This window comes from Ruditapes philippinarum, unplaced genomic scaffold (genome assembly GCF_026571515.1).
Source record: "Ruditapes philippinarum isolate M1 unplaced genomic scaffold, ASM2657151v2 ctg13991_1_1_1_1, whole genome shotgun sequence".
Lineage (NCBI taxonomy): Eukaryota > Metazoa > Mollusca > Bivalvia > Venerida > Veneridae > Ruditapes > Ruditapes philippinarum.
Window position 1 is genome coordinate 21,769 of NW_026853531.1, and position 21,082 is coordinate 42,850.

General features: G+C 31.8%; 3 protein-coding genes across 3 annotated transcripts; 2 read left to right on the top strand and 1 right to left on the bottom strand.

The window, feature by feature from the left end:
* The first annotated feature begins 1,968 nt into the window (after window positions 1-1,968).
* Window positions 1,969-4,137, top strand: LOC132737142 (uncharacterized protein K02A2.6-like). Its single transcript, XM_060724396.1, has one exon. The coding sequence runs from the start codon at window positions 1,969-1,971 to the stop codon at window positions 4,135-4,137; it is 2,169 nt and encodes a 722-aa protein (XP_060580379.1).
* Window positions 4,138-4,898: 761 nt separating this feature from the next.
* Window positions 4,899-5,378, top strand: LOC132737138 (uncharacterized protein K02A2.6-like). Its single transcript, XM_060724393.1, has one exon. The coding sequence runs from the start codon at window positions 4,899-4,901 to the stop codon at window positions 5,376-5,378; it is 480 nt and encodes a 159-aa protein (XP_060580376.1).
* A 9,950-nt stretch (window positions 5,379-15,328) lies between these two features.
* Window positions 15,329-19,717, bottom strand: LOC132737139 (uncharacterized). The gene is made up of 7 exons (XM_060724394.1): window positions 19,402-19,717; window positions 18,874-19,173; window positions 18,153-18,449; window positions 17,508-17,783; window positions 16,840-17,007; window positions 15,768-15,819; window positions 15,329-15,434 (listed from the first exon to the last, which is right to left on the bottom strand). Exons 1-6 carry the CDS (start codon window positions 19,715-19,717, stop codon window positions 15,815-15,817), a joined length of 1,362 nt encoding a protein of 453 aa, XP_060580377.1. The 3' UTR covers window positions 15,329-15,434; window positions 15,768-15,814.
* Between the last annotated feature and the right edge of the window lie 1,365 nt (window positions 19,718-21,082).

Below are 21,082 nucleotides of genomic sequence, written 5' to 3' on the forward strand. Positions count from 1 at the left end.
AAAATTGTTGTTCTGTTATGTTAATATGGAAGAATAAACCATATAAAGGAAAAATATAAAACGTGATATTTAGTACCCACCTGCGACTTGTCTAACGATTTTATTAAGCTGTTGTATATCAAAAGTGAAGAAATTCACGATTACAGACAATTTTAATTGTCTCTAGATTCCTCGTTGTGGACCTCAAAGGATATTTGTAATAATTACCTCAAAGGATTTTTGTAATGATTACGGAAATAAATGTTATTGTATGTTCCATGAGCATTAATGTCATGCAATTGTTTAGACCCTTTTACCAAACACTCATTTCCGTTTATGAAACTGATGATTTATATATATTGTCTACTCCTGATTTTTTATATTCCTTATTTGCAATTTTTGTTGACGAATGGCATCATATACAATGTATATTCATGTTTTAAAGAACTTATTTTTGTAAATGTAAATCTATATATGTGTTAAATGATTTTCGTACATTTAGGTCACTTGTTTTCATATAGAAACATAAGAATATAATAAGAAAAACAAGTATAAATAATTTGTGAATTTTTTTTCAATTCTGGAATATTCATTTTCAGTGATGTTAATATTTGATGAAAAATAGAATGCAATAACCGATGTTCTCCGTTTTGTTGCATATGAAACAAATTTCTAATATGGCTAGAAGATAAAGATAAATGTGGATGTTTAAGGAGAAAAGTACGCACAGTATATTAAGGTTTAAACACATGGCGTTCAGCAAATAAAAAATATAGAACATGCGCAGTGGTATAGGTTATGCTGACTATTTATTTTCATGTCAAAGCATTGCTAGCTCGGCCGTTTGCTGCTCAAACTAAAATTGCTAAATGTGTTTTGTCGGTGACATTAAAAAATTGTGATTTAGGGTATAAGTGTTTTGCAACTAAGCACTTTTTTACAAAAAACTATGATTGCACATCTGATATGGAGAACAGCTGTATTTAATATAGAAAATGACATACTAAGTATAATATGCTTACAAATTAAGCATATGAAAGGCATTTTTGCAGGAACAGAACGTGCATTCTTTTCAAAAACATGTCTTTTTGGTGTCTTTGTCGTATATTGTGTTCTTGATCTTTCTGTGTTCTTGAGTCCGTGTAGTAATACTGAATAAATTCTTGATATAAGCATTGGGGTGACCAACTCTTATGGTTGCTTATCAATATTTAACTTTAACTATGCTTTCATGAATGTGTCAATCTTACACTCTAAAAATAGTATTTTTTAGGTTCAGCAAATGAACAATATAGAACATACGCAGTGATATATTGGTTATGCTGACTATGTCAAGGCGTTTCGAGCTCGCCCATTCGCTGCTCCATTGTGTTTTGTCGGTGACATTGTAGATTGAGATTTTGGGTGCCAGTGTTTTGCATCTACGCTCTTTTTTACAATATCAATGCCGTTTGATATTGAGAACAGCTGTACTTTAATATAGAAAATTACATACTATATGTATAATATGCTTACAAATCAAGCAAATGAAAGGCATTGTTGCCGAAACAGAAACGTGCGTTATTTGCAAAAATATGTCTTATTGGTGTCTTTGCCGTATTCTGTGTTCCTGATCATTCTGTGTTCTTGATTCCGTGTAGTAACACTGAATAAGTTTTTGATTTTGTAGCATATACTAGCATTTCAAAGCGTAATTTAATAAAAAGATTAATTTCGGTAATTCCAGTTTCCTTCAAGTTGCATGCATGTAATGGCAAAAACAATACCAACTGTAATATTCTAGTTAATTGTATGTCATCATGCTAGGAAAGTTATGTATTTAGACATAGCCCATAGACGGTGTTAATATAGATTGTTACTGAATAAAATGGTACACACATGTTTATATTAGATGTTATGTTTACACCCTGAAAATACAACAATGGCGACGAGATAAAAAGAGAAGAATAGATTAAAAATAAATAATAAAGGTTGAAGCATAAACACACCATGGCGGGTATACCTCCGTTCCCGTCATTCGACATAGAAGCCGATAAATCTAGCGCTGCCCACAGATGGAACAAGTGGGTGAGGAGACTGGAAAATTTGCTCGTGGGGCTAAACATTACAAATGACGGCAGAAAGCGAGCTTTGTTACTGCACTATGCTGGTGAAAGAGTTTATGACATATATGACGCTGAAAAAGGGGACACTGGTACAAATTATGACGAAACTAAAAAAGTTATCACCGACTATTTCGCCCCAAAAGTAAACAAACAAATGGAAATCTATAAATTCAGGGCTTGTAAACAAAGTGAAAGTCAATCTCTAGATAAAAATGTCACAGAATTGCGGATGCTGGCTAAAAACTGTGAATTTGCAGACACTGAAGAAGAAATATTGCAACAAATAATTCAAAACTGCAAATCAAGTAGACTGCGTCGAAGAGCCCTCCGTGATAATTGCAAAACACTGACCGACATCATTTCACTAGGACGCTCATTGGAAATTTCAGATGAGCAAGCTGCTGCTATGGAATCTCCTAAACCGGCAGACATAAATAAGGTCAAAACATCACAAGACGTACCATATCGTGGACGAAGAGGCGCAAGAAGACCTACAAGAGGTGGTCAACAGTTTCGCCCAAGAAATACTGAAACTACCAAATGCAGAAATTGTGGAGGAAGATACCCTCACAATGGACAATGTCCAGCACGTGGCAAAATCTGCAACTTTTGTAAAAAGCCAAATCACTTCATGACAGTGTGCCGAAAAAAGCAAAAGGACCCAGAAGTTAGACAAATTGAAAAGAAAACTGATTCTTGTTCATCAGATGATGATTATTGCTATGCTTTAAAGTCCAATGTGTCGAAAACACCAAAATCAAATGTAAAAATCAACGACGTGCAGGTGAATGTATTGGTAGACAGTGGCGCTTCGGTGAATATTCTTGATGAAAATACCTACAGCATAATTGGTAAACCTCAACTGTCAAACAGAAATTTGCCTAAATTATTACCATATGGCAGCCAATCACCTTTGAAAATAATCGGAAAATGCAAACTAACAATTGAAAAACAAAAAATCATCAGCGTCGAGACATTCCACATTGTACAGGGCAGACATGGAAGCCTTATCAGCTATCAAACGGCATGCAATTTAAATATTATCGAAATAGTCAATCAAATACTAGAAAACAAACAAGAAGATGTGAAGCAAGACAAATATCCAAATCTTTTCAAAGGGATAGGAAAACTTCAAGACAAGACAGTTAAACTGCATATCAATGAAAATGTAAAACCAGTTGCTCAAAGACACCGAAGAACACCATTTCATCTGCGTAATAAAGTAGAAAAAGAAATAACAAAATTATTGGATGAGGACATAATTGAAAAGGTAGATAATGAGCCAAATCCGTGGATCTCACCAATTGTAACACGCCCGAAGAAGAATCCTGAGGAAATCAGAATATGTGTAGACATGCGCGAAGCAAATAAAGCCATTGAAAGGGAGAGACATTTGCTACCGACAATTGATGAACTGATAACAGACCTAAATGGTGCAAAAGTATTTAGCAAAATAGACTTACGTTCAGGCTACCATCAATTAGAACTTGATAAAGAATCACGATACATCACAAGTTTCAACACACATATGGGTATATACAGATACAAGAGATACAAGAGATTGAATTTTGGTATCTCGTCTGCTTCCGAAATATTTCAAGAGACAATTAAATCTGTTATTCAGGATATCGAAGGGACAAAAAACATATCTGATGATATAATATGCTTTGCAAAATCTCAACATGAACACGACAAAGTATTGGACAAAGTCTTCTGTAGACTCCATGAAAAGGGACTCACATTAAACAAATCCAAATGCGAGTTTAATAAAACAGAAATTACTTTCTTTGGTGTAGTATTTGGCAAAGATGGAATTTCAGCTGACCCTGTCAAAGTGAAAGCAATTAAAGAAATGCTACCACCAAAAACAGTAACGGAGTTGAAAAGCTTTCTAGGAATGACAAGCTACTGTTCTCGTTTCATCGAAAACTATGCAACAATAACCGATCCCTTGAGAAAACTTACGAGAAAAAAACAGACTGGCAATGGGCAGAAACTGAACAAGCTGCTTTCCAAGCACTGCAACATGAACTGTCTAGCGATACTGTCATGAGATATTATAACCCATTAAAAGCAACAGAAATTTACACAGATGCGAGTCCATGTGGTGTGTCAGCTATATTTACGCAAGAAAATGGCATTGTCGCATATGCTAGTAGAGCTTTGTCAGACACAGAATCCAGATACAGCCAAACCGAACGAGAGGCTTTAGGTGTTGTGTACGCATGTGAACATTTCAGCATGTATCTACGAGGAGCATCAAAATTCACTGTCATTACAGATCACAAGCCTCTTGAAACCATATGGAAAAAGAAACAGCCACCACTTCTAATTGAGAGATGGGGTTTAAGGCTACAACCTTTCAATATGGTAATTAAATATCAACCAGGAAAAGACAACCCGTCAGATTATATGTCTCGTCATCCAATAATGAATGAACAACATGATAATGTTGCTGAACAGTATGTAAACTTCCTTGCCGAAACTTCCACTGACAGTGCAATGCCACTGGATGAAATTAAACAAGAAACAGCAGGTGATAACACTTTGTTAAAAGCCATAGAATATGTACGAAAACGGCAAGTGGCATGAGCTGAAACAAATAAAAGATTGTGACATCAGTATGAAGATTTAACTCAGTTACGAAATGTGCGTGATGAATTAACTGTACACTCTGAAAATGTTCTACTGAAAAGCGGTAAGATTGTATTACCCACATCATTATACGCTAAGGCAATAGAGATAGGTCATGAAGGTCATCAAGGTATGTCAAAAACAAAAGCATTTGTGAGGTCAAAAATCTGGTTTCCCAGAATGAATGAATTTATTGAAGAAAAAATAAAGAACTGCTTAGCTTGTCAAGCAAACACTTATGAAAAGAAATACTCACCACTAAATATGTCAGAACTACCAGTGGGACCATGGCAAGATCTAAATGCAGATTTCTGTGGACCTCTACCATCAGGGGAATATTCATTGGTCATAACTGATGAATATTCAAGATACCCAATCGTTGAAATAGTCCCATCGGTCTCATCAAACAAAGTTATTCCAGTAATCGACAAGGTTTTATCTGAAATGGGTGTTCCAAGGACAATCAAAACAGACAACGGAAGTCAATTCAATTCTGATGCGTTCCGTAAATTTGTAAGGTACTGCGGATTCAATCACAGAAAAATTACACCAAGATGGCCAAGGGCCAACTCACAAGCTGAAAGTTTCAATAAACCACTTATGAAATCTGTGAAAACAAGCTACCTTGAAGCAAAAAAACTGGAGAAAGGAAATGTTTAGATTTTTGCGTCAGTACAGAAGTACTCCACATACATCGACTGGATACACTCCTTTCCGCCTGTTATTCCAACGAGAACCACGAACACGACTTCCAGATATAGGGACATCGAAACCTGAAACTAAAATTGATGAGCAAATACGCCAAAATGACGCTAGAGCAAAAGCGAAAATGAAATCCAATTTTGAGCAAAAACACAACATCAGAGATAGGTAGAGTTACAACCTGGCGATAAAGTTATAATTGAAAATGAAAACATTACAAAAACAACATCAAAATATATGCCCGTGCCATATGAAAAATAACAAAAACAAAAGAAATATGATTACCGCGAAGAACCAGAATCAAGAAATTACCCGAAATTCTTCCAATTTTAAGAAGGTTAGCTCCACCTTAAATAACAACCAAAATTTCGAAGAGAAGGACAGAGCAAGCTTTATGTCAACAACAGAAAAAAGCAAAACAGGCATACAAAATAACAACAGTGAAGAAATAAAGAAATCACCAAGAATAAGAAGAGAACCTAGTCATTTTAAAGATTTTGTCAAATAAAGTTTGTTCCTCATGGTGTAGTATAAAGGGCATAATAATCCCTCATGAGACTTATAAAAAAGTGTAGGTCATTTATAACCAAGTGTTCAAGTATTATACCAATTACAAATATGTTGTTTCTTTAACTTTGAACAACAACAGAACTTTAGTTAATTTGTGTGCTTGATATAACATGAACATTTCTTAAGTTACTTATTTAAAAGATATACAATGAACATGTAGACAAACTTTTAAGTAATAGTTCAACAAAAATATATAGTTTACATAGACATTTATGAACTGAAATTCTAGTCATGTAATTGATTTGATCTAGTCATTCAAAGGTTTTTATTATCATCTTTTTATTCTATACATTTAATTTCATAAATATGATATTCATTTTAGATTTAATGTATATCAAATTTTCTGACTAAGTTGGGAGGAATGTAATATCCTATAGTTAATTGTATGTCATCATGCTAGGAAAGTTATGTATTTAGACATAGCCCATAGACGGTGTTAATATAGATTGTTACTGAATAAAATGGTACACACATGTTTATATTAGATGTTATGTTTACACCCTGAAAATACAACACCAACGAATATTTTATTATTCTTAAAGCTGAGCCAAAACATAGGTCCATTTTTTCGTCAGATAAGTATGGGGATGACCAACTCTTAGGGTTGCTTTTCAATATTTAACTTTAACTCAGCTTTCATGAACGTGTCCATCTTACACTCTGGACAAAATCGTCAGTATGTTACTTTTAAATAGCGAAAACAATCGATCATGAAGTTGATATGGACTGGTCGTGTAAGTAGAGTCTTTCGCTGTCAGAAGCCTTAGGGTTAAAATGTTGCTTTTTTAATTTTCAGAGATTATGTTCACATAGTTTTTCCGCCGTATGAATCATTAGATAGTTCACCGTGTAGAAATGCCGCTTCGAACGAAAGATATTCGAAAGATATTCAACAATTATGTGATCAACCATCACTCAATGTCAATATAGGTGTGAAATAACTTTTGATTCCCAAACTATTTTGAAGTGAAAGGAGTATTGTAAATAGTGAAATAGATGTGAATAATTTTTACATTTTGAAATTCAAGAAAAACAAATTCTCTGTATCAAAAAGTATTTAATATATGTACATTTTCTAACTTATATTGAAATTTTATATCTGAACATATTTATTCATAGACTTGTTAGATATGGAAGTAAACGAAATAATGATGAATGTTTGATATTGATATGAAATGGATATTGATGCATATTATTTTGATATTGATGTGGAAGAAGTATTAATTTATACACGACACATTCGATACTGAAGTGAATCTAGTAGTAATACACGGCATATTCGATATTGAAGTGAAACAAGTATTAATACACATTCTAACACTATCGGAGATTTCTCTTATATAGAAAAGAAGGGCGGAAGCGTGATATATTTCACAACAATGCGCTAGCCGTTCTTATTTCCTCCCTCTGAATGTTCAAACCGACACATTGACGGCGATATTTTGTTTGACAAATCTGAAAAATAAAAATTCATTGTTATGCTGAATTTTGTTGTGAAACCTATCTACAATGAAAGAAATGTGTCTAACTAAGAAATAAATCCGACCATCAATATTTTTAATTCAGTCGTTAACGCTGTACAGACGTTTAAAGAGTTGTTTTCGTGATGTCACAATGTAGCGCCAAACAGCCCGTGCAAAAACAATCAAAACAAGAACGCTATTTCAATGTCGCAAAAGAGTTATATTTCAGATTTATTTCACTATAAATACTTTGTATTTCGCTTGAAAAAAAAAAGAAAAAAAAGAGTGAAATAAAATAAACAAACACAATTTTGTCAACGTTTTAAAACTAAGTTATTTAAAAACGACATTTTTTCAATCGACTGGAACAGCATTTATAGAACGTTTTTATTGGAAACTCTGAGGCAAAAACAAATTTAACCATCAAACATAAAGTCCAACTATATTATCATTTTTATATTTTTTCTTGACGTGTTAGAAAGAAAATAAACATTTATTCTTCGTGCGTTAAAGTATATCTATGCACGGGTTTCCTTCAAATGCTTTGCAATTAATAACTCAGGCCTATCGGCCTTTGTGATTATATAACTTTGCATTTGATCTCAAACCACGCATTAATCTACAACAATACACTCATAATTGATTTCCTAAGCATATTCGGTATTTATGTGAAATAACTATTGATATATTTATATAAGATATAGAAGTTAAAGAAATGTAAAAGAAATGTTAATACATATGAATAAATACATATTCTTTATATGACACATATTTGATATTTATGACAATGATAAAAATCAAAGATTTTAATCCTTAACAAGAAACATAAAATCAATAAAATGTACTAAAATGTAACATAATGAAAACTTACTTTCCTAAGCGGACATTGCTGCACATGACAAAATGTCAGAATTTTTGAACTTATCAAAAGTTTTGTCGAAATTACATTGTGGAATTCAATAATTATTAATTTTAAAACTTTGTAATTCACTCCGACCTTAAAAGACATCGCCGTTCATACTAGTTTTAATGTTTTGATACATCTGGTTTCAAATTATATTTAGAAACTTTTTGTGTGAATGATGTAAAATGCTTAATGTTTACAGACCCTTTGTTAAAAAAGCCCTTATGAAGAAGGTCACTAATTAGGTGTTGATCCTTCTAAGTAATTGTGTATTATTCCATCCTATGCATTGGTCGCTAGATTGAGGATTTTGTTACAATTTCATAAAGATTTGATGTTACTTGTATATGACTTAAGAAACAAAAGAAATCTCACATAGATCAGCTGTAGTTTATACAGCTAACAAAATCTGTAATAAAACTCATCTTATTTTCCTGGTCTACATAGTTAATTTATTTGAGTTTTCTAAATGAATACATTGAAAAGTTTGCTAGTTTTGACATTCCGTTATGCATATTTTTTAAAATTGTATTCTTTGTGAAATTGTAATTAAATATTCATGCATTAACTTTTCTTAAACTATATTTCAATATTGGAGGAGAAACAAAAGTTTAATTGCTGATTGTAAATAAATTTTATCTGTTCTGTAAGAATTCTTGTATATTCACCCCGTCTCCCGCCGCAATGGCCAACAGTTTTCTCATAATTTAACATGGCAGATTTTACAAGGATTTCTTGGAAAGTAACAATGGCAGATTCATACAATCCCTGGAAATAAAAATTGCATTATATATCTATTGACACCTGGGATTCTGGAAAATTAGAAACATGACGTGTCAGGTCCTGTATTACAGCCGTTAAACGTGGCCCGTACTTCTATTAAGTGTTGTTATATATTTACTGGTCATTCAGGATCCTTGATTCCAGCACTCTAAGTGTTGAAAATTGGGTAATATTCAAGCCGGTGCTAGGGTGCTTGAGGGATGTTGTACTTTTTAATTATCCCTCAAGTACAGACTCAATCAAACCGAATCTACAGTTTTCATGTAATATTGCTGATTTTTATGCTTTCGAGAGATCACTTTTTTTCCAGATATTGAAATAATCGCAGACTTGTGCGATGTACGTTGTTGGGTCCTCAGACGCCAAACATGTAATTATGTTGACTGGCATTTGGATACCTGCACGTCTGCATGTAGTAGCCTTTGATACATTCAAGAATTAATATGTTTATAATTGGCCTAAATTTTGTCAATTTTATCTCATTTATAATCTCTCTTACCTTCTCAAACTGAGATTTACCTAAGATTAATATAAATGATATATATTATTCTGAAAATAAATATTTATATATAATGGTGGTATGTTAAGTATTGATATGTGTGGATTAAGTATTGATATGTACCTGTGGGACACTAGTATACTTTAACTGACATGGATATTAACAAAAAGATTAGAAAATCTTTCAATTCCATTTTTTGAGACGACACCAATCTTTTTTCTTTCTTTTTTCATGCATTGTAACATAATTATGCAATATGATTATTTTTATGAGTTTATTATAAAATGCAAAATATTTCATTTCAGTTTTCTTTTTGTACTACTTGTAATGAAATTTATTTGCACCAACATCCAGAGAATACAGAATTTACATTGCCTACTTATATTTATCATCTGCCTTTTGTTATTTACCCTGAGGGGCTCTCTTATCAGCAGGGTACCAGGGTACTATATGAAAACACCAATACACAGCATGACTTTTGACATTTTTATCTTCTGAAACTGTTTTCTGCTCATGTATGATATTTTATTAAAAAAACAAAACTAAAAACAAAAACAGATCTGCATTAAAGTGAAAAGGAAGTTGCAAAAGTTTTATAATCATGTATTTAAATATTTTCTTTAAAATACATTATCTTCTAAATGTGTTAAAACTGACAAGGCAAATTTGTCAAATCTATAATAGAAAAAAATAACATTTCCCAGTTCAGAATCTAAAAGATGCTGCTAATTTAAATGAAGATTTGCAAGAAATGTGGATAAATATTGATATGAGGTCTTTCTAGAATAGTTAACTCTGATATTGATTTTAAACCAGTTTTTTTATGATAAGATTAGAAAATTCCACTTCAAAGACAAAAATGACAATAATATCTAACGGACTCATATCTAACATGCAATTATGCCATTATGATTATTTTTTACATTTGATTATACAAAAATTATAGTCATTTATCTATGTCTTACATGTATTTTGGAGAAAAAAACAGGAAATTTGAAATAAATATTGCGTATATCTGCATTTTGTTGTATACCCTGAGGCCCTCTTATCAGCAGGAGACCAGTGTAATGAAAACAGTCGCTGTCAGAAAAATACCACAGTGCATGGATTGTTTTAAAATCAATGAATTAATATTCTCTTTCAATCTTGAACATGAGTAATTGCCTCATTGGTTATATATTATTATGCAGAATGGCAAGAAATGTGGATAAATGGATAAATATAGAAAATTCCGCTTTAGAGACAATAATATCTAATATGCATTTATGCCATTATGATTATTTTTTTGTATATTTGTTTATACAAAAATTATGGTCATATATCTATACGACTAACTAGCCTGAGTGCAAGTGCCTGATGAACCCCAGGCTTATGTCTAAACTCGTCTAAACATGCATTTTGAGAAAACCAGGGAATTACAATGCATACTTATAATCTGCAAAATTGACTGTTGTTTATTATTTTCCCTGAGGCCCTCTTATCAGCAGGAGAGTGGTATAATGAAAATACCAATACACAGCATGACTTGAGATTTTTCTTCTTCATTAAAAGTATTTCCTTTATACATTAAATTTTTACTATTGAAATCATGAATAAAGTTATCAAATTTATTTATTTTATAGATATTTTTTTAATTATTTACATATGCAAGCATTATTCAGTTGAATACTGAATTATTACAGTATATTGATTGTTTTAAAATCAATGTATTAATATTCTCTTTCAATATTGAACATGAGGAATTGTCTTTAAGTTATACATGTATATTATAAAAATAATATTTTAGCTTAAATATAAACCTTTCGTAGATATTTTGAGCTTATGAAAAAAAGTTAATGTTGTTACAAACAAAATTAATTTGGCCAAAATTATAACATTGATTTCCCTATTTGTACACTAGAAAAATTGAAATACAAGGCCATTAAAAAGGCTTTAAAAACACATATTTAATTATCCATTACGGAACATATTTAAATTTAACCTTTTTAATTCTATAAATTTGATTTTAAGGGTATTATTTTACACTTACAGTAAATACTGGTTAATAAAAATATGATTACAATAAATATTTTTTTTTTAATTTCAAGCTTTAACATGATATCACCTAAATGTTAAAGCTGCTGATTTTAAAATTTACTTATTTATATTCATGAATAGGCCATATATTCCCAAAGTTATTTTTCCTACAGCAGCTTAACAATAGATGCCCCCTGTCACTTGATATGCAATTATCCAATAAACCATTTAGGTGTCACCTTCGCTGGCCAGCCTGGTCATATGGTCTAGTGCACTAGAAGTGCACACGGTGTACACTTCTAATTCAGCTCTAGTGCACTAGAAGTGCACAAGGGTGGGAAGTTTAGTGTGAACTCAACTGTATTAGTATATACAAATTTATTTAAGTTCAATAGTGTTTAGAGCTATAAGCTTATTGAAACACTCTCGAATCCGTTCCTGAAACCAACAATTTCTAAGTGATGAATGTAAAGTTCCTTGCTCAGGAAACAACAGCTTGCCTCTGACAGGGTTTGAATCCACGTAGTCAGCAATCCTGAGATTACCGATGAGTTGATTACTCGGCTATGCCACCACGTGCAATAGATTGGAGTCACGCAAGCCTCTCCATATGGGATTCATACAAAAATCTTTCCTTTAGCTATATACATGTATATAAAGGTTGCTCTTTTTTTTTGGTTATATATATTGAAATCCTTTCAACCTCGAATAAACTGTGCTAGATTCAAAGCAGGGAGTTCCGATTGTATAAATTCAGCTGGCAAGGAGTTTAAATTGAAAGTTTTCGTCTGCATTTTATCAGATAATAACATGTGTCTGATTTACTGAATATTTAGTGATTTCGGAAATTATATATAGAATTTAATAATCTTATCCTGTACTAAGACAGTTTTATATATATTAGGATGTTTAATTTTAAGATAAATTTTGTATTATGCTTTTATTTTTATAAATTATCAAAGGGGCATAATGCCACAGCAATATTGTTTTTTTTAATTCTCAAAACCTTTTTATTTTTAGTGTATATTTATAGTTATTCATTGACCAATTACCTGAACTATCTTTTTCTTCTGTTGCATTTTTGGCCGTTAGTGCAATTATTTTGATTTAGTATTTTGTATGGAAGTGAAAATACTGCTTTGTTTACATTTTGCTACTTTTGTGACAAACTATTTCGCATATAGTGCTTCTTTCGTCAGATAACAAGCATCTAATAATAGATAATAACATTGAAAAATAATTAAATTTTTTATAAAATTTATGTTTCCTTTTTTATCTATGGAAGTAAAAATGTAATTATTTCAAAAGCGTAATGCGCCTTTAAGGAAAAAAACTTAATATGACTAAAGTACACTTAATCTAGAATCTGGTTGAATCTTATCGAATACATTTATTGTATTGAAATATTTCAAAAACATTTTAACTTTGACGTTATTTAAAACAGTACAAAATTACAATATATTAAATACTTGTTCAGTATCAATGAAATAATTCAAGATATTCAATACATTATTCCGTTGTTCAGACGCATATGCGTGATGCATTTTGTCCGTACGTTACGGTAGTCTATGCTTTTAATGACGGTCCATCCGCCCTCTCAGGTCTTAAATGCAGTTCTTTTTTGTTCTGTCGGGTATGGACGCTGGACCTGTTATCAGACATTCTTCAGACTTATTGGAAGAATGGACCTACAAGCAATTTCAGTTAAGTATTAACAAAATATGTGAATTATAAAGTAAGTCATCGAACGGCGTAAAATGAGAGCCTAACAGTAGCAGTACCTGGGACAATATACAAAGGAAAAGGTAGCCCTGAAAAAACTGTTATGCCAGCTAAGGGCCTGTCTTTTAATCTGTCACACTCTGTGCTAGGGGCACCCCTGCCTTCTTTGCAAAGCCACTCATTGCTACCTCGGCAGTTGAGTCGTAGTTTGCGATATAAGCTTAATTCCCCAGAGACGATAGGGTAGTTTGGTGTCCAGGACCTATCTTTTATGTAAAAACAACTCATAGATTTTAACCAGTCAACGTGTCCTTGGTGATGAATCAGCCAGATTCCAAATCTTATGTCGCAACCCTGTCGTTTCTTCGTTTCTGAACGATATGCACGTACTGAGGGGAAGAGAGAGGATGCATTCAGATCCGTTGCATATACTGTATACATGTTATACATTCTACTTCCTTCATGTTATTTACGCAAGTTAAACAAAACTAGGTTCAACGTTTTAAAACGTGCTATCAAAATTATTGTGCAAATGCTCCTATAGCACATTCAAATAGCTTATCGTCAAACACTGTTTTCCTTCTCTTTTATCGCATTTATAGAATTTCAAATATCATAAATCTAAGTTTGTCGTTTCTGATATTTGACATAATCAAAGTCTACTATTTTCGTGATGATATTACTGAACATCTGAACTCCATAGCTTTCTATGAAATTGCAAAAATAAACCCCTCTCAAAATCATGATATAATTCCTAATTATTCGGTATTATATGGTGTGAAGTCAATGGGTTAATTTATCGTACTTTTGTATGGTTTGACTATCATGTCCTAACAATCAGAAATTGTGAATGGCATAATTTTGAAGTTTACACTTATTATTTTTTGTAAACGATTCTGATTGCGGAATATCTTAAGCTATCATAATTTAATCGAAATGTATTTCAATTAATACTGATGTTTTTCATAAATTTCTATGTTAATTGTTATGCAATTAATACACGTTCTGGTTTGTTAACACCATTCAATGACATGCAACTTCATTAAATCCTTATTTCCGATTCCATTATTATTTATCGGCAATGTGTTCTGAATGAAAATAAATCCCTGTCTGACTTTTTAGTTGTTAATTTTATAAAATAGCAAGTGAAATTTAAAAAAAAAAGTTTTAACAATAGAACTATATTGATTTATGATAAAATATTTTTTTTGCAATTAAAGGTGCATACGCAATAAACATTGTCATAAAAATAGGAAAAAAACTTAACACAAAAAGCAGTTTTTCAAAGATTAATAACTCAATTTCGCGACAGATTAAATCTTACGGTATTGGCAATAAGCCCTGGCAAACAATCGCATACACATGCTAATATTTACAGTTTTTCGTGTGTAAAGTTTTTTTTTCCAATGACACAAACATAATTACTATCAAATAATCTACTGGTTTGCATAAATATTGTCTGGTTCCGTAGGAGTATCATTAATGCCTTTATTAGTTTTTGTCTTCACATAATCTATATCAGCATATTCTGTCGGGGAATCTCGCCGCTTGGTAACTGCTGCTTTTGATGGAGTCTCATTTGGATCAAATGCAAGATCAGCATATAGTAATTGTCCGTCCTGTGCATGTTGGGGCTTAAAATGAAATCAAACACAAACATAAAAAACACTGTGTTTTCCAGATGTAATAGTTTTTAAATCTAAATTTATACTTCATCTGATGAAAAGCTGTTACAAACATGTTCAGTTCAAGTAAATTATTATATCAAACATGCAGATTGCCTAGCGCAAGCCATGGCAATCACAACGTCTCTATAGAATTATAAAACAAAAGAAAATGTGATAATTGTTATCCACACCTTTTCCGTTTTTGAAGATGAAGCAGATTTTCCTGTTTTGTTTACTTGCGCATATGTATTGTCCGAGTCTTCTGTCGTGTTCTTTTTAACTGGTTTAACTGGTTGAGAATATGCAGGTACTTCAGCCTCGTTCTCAAGAGCATGCGCATTCTGACTAAGGTTTCCCAAAGGCCGAACCTCCGGGTTTTGTTTAGAAAATCTGCAATCGTATACACAGAATCATGATTCTTATGATTGTTTTTAAAAATTAAAATTAAATTCAAATTGAACGGTCTAAATTGTAACATGGCACAAATATCTCTGAAATTTACAAATCATTTAAAAGGTTTTAGTTATTTCAATATCATGAGATAAAGCAATCAAAGTTTGATCGTTGAGCTTATGATATATTTAAAAAGTCAACGTAAAATAAATATATGCACAGTTGCAGAAAGTTTTTATATTTCTGTTATTTTTTACTTATCTTAAATTAAAGTTTACAAACAAGCTAATTTTTTGATAAAGTATTTATTAAGAGTAAAGAGACACTTACACTATATCATCCGCATGCTTGTGATAATCTACCCGGCTTTTTCCCCTCTATTCTGTTATATTTAAGAAAAAACATATAAAAGAAATGCCATCATAACTAAAAATGCCGGTTGTAAATACAAAAAAAAATGTAATAGATAAACGTGATTAAACAGAAATAAGCTTGAAATTAATATTGTATGCCTAAAACAGAATGTTTTGATATGAAAGTGTTCAATTTTAATATGAAAGTGTTCAACGAAAACAGACACTTATGCAGACGTGGGGCTTGCTTACACGATACGCTTGTACAAAATTGTACAGGCTTGTGGTTAAGTTGTTTAGCTCAGCCCAGGGCCTTTAAGTCAAAGGAGATGTTTCATGTAACGTACTAGAAAACAGCTGGTATAAATTTTCTCATCATGATCGAGCTTAACTACATATTTTTGTGATTTAAACACTGTAATGTTTATCGTACATTTGTATTATTTTATGTGTGTTTTTGTTGTCTGAATAATTAGGAATAATGTGAACGCAAAAGCAGCGTTGAACAATTACAGCGCCTTTTTCTATCCATCGTATGAATTCAGTTAATTTCCGTATTCAATGGATAATTCTAAAATTGGCAATGCATTTTTTTTTTCTAAATTATTGTCCCGTTCCTGGACGGTGGTAAGATTCGATCATTTATACCCGTACACCGCATGTGCTAAGCTAAGCCAACCAGAATGGAGAATTTAATATCACATGATAACAAATGGATGACAAAATACCTCAAAATGTCGCCCTGTTTGAACAGCAGTCTGCTGTGGTTTTTTGTTTTGTTGCGTTACCTGTACATAGAATTGAATAACTACCTTCATGTACGAGGCTCGAAACATGTTTGTAGACTCCTGTGGGGTAAACATTATCCGGTGTATTTCTGTTACTCTGTTGTTCAGGAAGGAGTCAATTTCACGACAAAATTTGGAATACCCGGCTAAATTCTAGCATTTAAGAAAATCCTAATATTTGTGTAATAGCAATGTTTGATAACCTATACAATGCACTGCAAATGACGCCATTTTTCATAGAAGATATAAAGTCAATCTTACCTGTAGAATTTAGGCGTTTTTTCCTGATGACAACAAACAAGACCGCTATAACAACGATACCGGCCACAAGTACACATGCACCCAGTATTATCCAAATTATGGACTTGTCCGTAGCTTGGCCAGTATGTTTCTGTTTATCATTGTATTTACTGTCTTTCTCGGCTTTCTTTATATAAAAAATATGAAATTTTTCCTTATGATTAGCTAATGACTTACTTAGATTATCTATTATAGTAACATGAATTTCACGATGGTAATATATTTTAATGCCAAGAACCAGATTATATCTGTATGAAATCAATTTGTATCAAGGGTACAAATTGAGATCATGTTTAGTAAAACTTGCAGGAAAACGGACTTCTTGAAGAGTTCAAGACTTCGCAATGAATGGGACTCGTTGTACAAACTTGTGTTTGTAACAAGAGACATGAGATGAACAGGAGTATCGGTAAGCTTTTAACAAGTATCATATCGGAAAGAAAGTTGAATCATTTAAATGGAAACGCTTCAAATTATTAAACATAGTATTAAAATACAAACGACATTTTGTTTTCCAAATTGTAACTTTAACACTATGTTTAACAAGGCACGGATTCTTGTTTTTGGAAATTATAATGAAAATATTTAAAGAAATACTAAAACAAACAAATGGAATGTAAGAACATTACCTATTATGTGTACAGTCAAATATTTTTGATCAACTTTTGTCTTATAGTGAACTTGGCACATAAAACGTCTGTTTGAAACTTCATCAGTATCAATATTTAATACGCAGTTTGGTGACAAGTCACATTGCTTCTTCCTTATGTTTCCATTACTTAACTCTTCAATCCATGATATATTGGAGGCAGGAACGCTTTCAGCTTCACATTTTACATGTGCCCGCTCTCCTTCAGAAATATTCAATGTCGATCCAGATATATTGAACTTTATAACTGGAGGGACTGAAATTTGATTTCAATACAATATCATGTTTGTCATAATTAGAGATTGGTACAATCGGAATATTTATCTTGATGATAAGCTCATATATGCAGATACAGATATAAACACAAACGCAGCAACAAATAAATCAGAAAAAAGTTACTTAGATTACTTTACAATGAAACAAAATATCCCAAGAGTGATATTTCACATTCTAAGTCTACGTTTGGAAATAAATATAATGCTAATTTAAATGTTGAAAAAAGTGGCAGTGACTTACAAGTTTAAACTATTTTTTCGTCTTTAAAGAGACAGTGTTTTATGATATTTCAGGTAGCTATCTAGATAATAATTGCGATCTTTATCAACAGAAATGTCTAGAAACTTACAAGGCAGAAGTATTTTGACAGTGTCTGTAAGGTCAACAGAAAACTCGTCACACTCAACCATACACGTTACATCTTTACCATTGTTTTCTTCACGGACATTTAAGTTTACTTCATACACATAATTCCAAGCACCATGGGGTAGACTTTTATTCTCTGAAGACTTTTCTGATCCGATAATACCTCTTGGAGCTTTAAACTGAACGTTGCAGACTGGATTCGAGCCATACACAGTGCAAGTAGCATACATTTGACTGTCCTCATCACCTTTGACTTCTAACATCACATCCGTTGGAGGAACTAAACAAAACAAGAAATTTAACATAAATACCATGTTCTATTATTGAAATAATTTTCATTTGATACATTATACGTGTTCATGTTTCATGTTTTCAGGCTGAAAGTAAAAGTTGTTTTTTTTCCAGAAGATATTTGTTTGTTTTGCTTAAGAAAGTACACGTGTTTTGAAACAATATCATCACTTGTTAACAGCAGTTTGTAATTACAGTAAAAACTTGCTAATGAGACCACTGAAGAGACTTCGCAAATCTGGTTAGCAAATAAATAGCGTTTCTGTCCCATTTATGAGTCCGGTCAAACAGAACATCATGAATTACAAGTGAAAAGAATCTAAAATATAGGTGCACTCAGAAGACTATGAATGAAATAGGATAAACTGTAGTACACACAATATTTTAAAGAAATTTTCTACAAAAAAACTTACAAAGATAGTTAATTTGTTTTGGTGGTGAACAGTCCCGCACAATTTTGTACCATTCGTTATATCGACAGCACGTGATGTTTTCTTTGTTCCATTCTTTTTTGAATGTGGTAAAAGTGATAATGTTGGTATTTAAAGATGTAGTCGAATTATAATAATGTGAGTTTGCAGACGATACTTCTGAACCGGAAATACTAAAATACACATTCGGATTAGGTCCTCCATCATCAATCGTACATGTGATGTTAACAGCTTCTCCGTCTCTTAGAACTTCCGGGACCGAAAATTGAAACGTTGGCGGTTCTGTAAATAAACAAAAAAAAGGTTATAACACAACTAATAAAACATAAATATCAAAAGTATAAAATATATGAGATTAAATTAATAAAATCACATAAAGCAAAGTTTGTAACATTCGGTATTGTATACAAAAAAGAAATGATTGTAACATTTAGCATTTTGAGTTTTCAAAGAGTAAGAGTATCCAAACATACAACCTAAATACACATTAAATTAGCAAATTATACTTACTTATAACAAACATCTGAGCAGTAACATTTAATGGTGACGACAATGCATCGTTCATGACTGAAAATATCACATTTTCCATATGATGGTGGTCTCTAACCGTAAAAAGTACCATATAAGTTGTTGAATTCCATTCTACAGGTATATATGATTCATTTCCTATTGTCATGGTAACAATTAGAGGACGGGTGCCACCGTGTATCTCACAGGTAAGTTTGAACATCTCATTATCCTCACCAACAACACAGTCAGTGCAACTTTCTATGTCTTGTAGGCCAACTATTACAGGTACACTTGGTGGTTCTAAAAAAGTATGCATTCTGTTAACAACAAAGAAAAGTAATGAATTATTTATATTAAATTTGGTTTAAAAATATAGAAATATTTTGACCTACACCACACTGATATCTTTTAACAAAGGCACATTTACACAGACCTGAAGATAAATCACTCTTATGAATAGTACTGTACCCGCACGACACTTCTAACGCAACACCGACGTTATTTTGCTATAAATATAATTTTATGACGGAATCATTATCTTGCAATTTATAACAACAAAAAATAATTGTTTGCTTGTTTGTTTGATTAGGTTTTACATCACACCGACACATACAAAAATAATAAATAACAGTAATAACAGTAATGATAAAAATAACAATGATAATAAAAGATTTTATCCAAAACAGCAATACAGTTAGATATGCCCATACAACCGTATGAGCTATATTAAGCAATAAATACAGAATTAAAAGAAAAGCAAAGATCATAACAAAAGTTATAAACGACATTATACAATGATTGTACGTTAGCAAGTTATATTCATAAATGAAGTGATTCGCGCACACTTATTCATCGCATACACATGAATGATTTAAAATGCAAAATTATTTTAAATGAATTATATTCTTTTAAATAGAAATCCTATATTTAAAAGCGGTATTAACAGTTCATTTCCAGTAGCAAAATTGATCGATGATTTTTGATGGCTTTCTTGATGCATGCCGATGGTACGCGCTAAGTCAATATTAAATGCAGAGCATATTACAATAAGAATATTTACAATTTATAATTGTCGCTTATACCGGTTATTATTACGATGCCCATGAACTGACATCCGTAAATCTTTTAATTACGTAATTACATTAGTTAAAAAAAGATAACATTTGTTAAAAACGTAAAACTATTTGTAAAAAACATTTGTTAAAAGCTAAATAACATTTTTTAAAAACGAAATATTATTTACAAAATGACATTTCGTATTTACAAAATAATAAAAGTGAATCAACATTTCGTTAAAAACATGAAATAGTATTTCGTGAAAGTGAAATAGCATTTGGTCACAAGAGCTGCCAGTCAGAGGAAAGTTAATATAAAAAAGTAACCTTATCAGATTTATGGACCTTGTATAATGACCTTGCATTATGATGAAGGAGACACGATTTAAGTTTCAAGTCTTAGAGTATCAGTTCATAAATTTATAAATAAATATTGCATGCAAAACCTTCACCAAGAATTCAAAAGGGGCTATAATTCAGTCAAAAACCATTCCAAGGTAGTGTTATGAGCCTTGGAGTGTGACATCCAAATATTATTCCAAAATAGACTTACATTTTGAATTTTAAGTGAATACCTTCAGTAGTTTTAAATATTGCTGTTGTATGCATAACTTCAACCAATAACG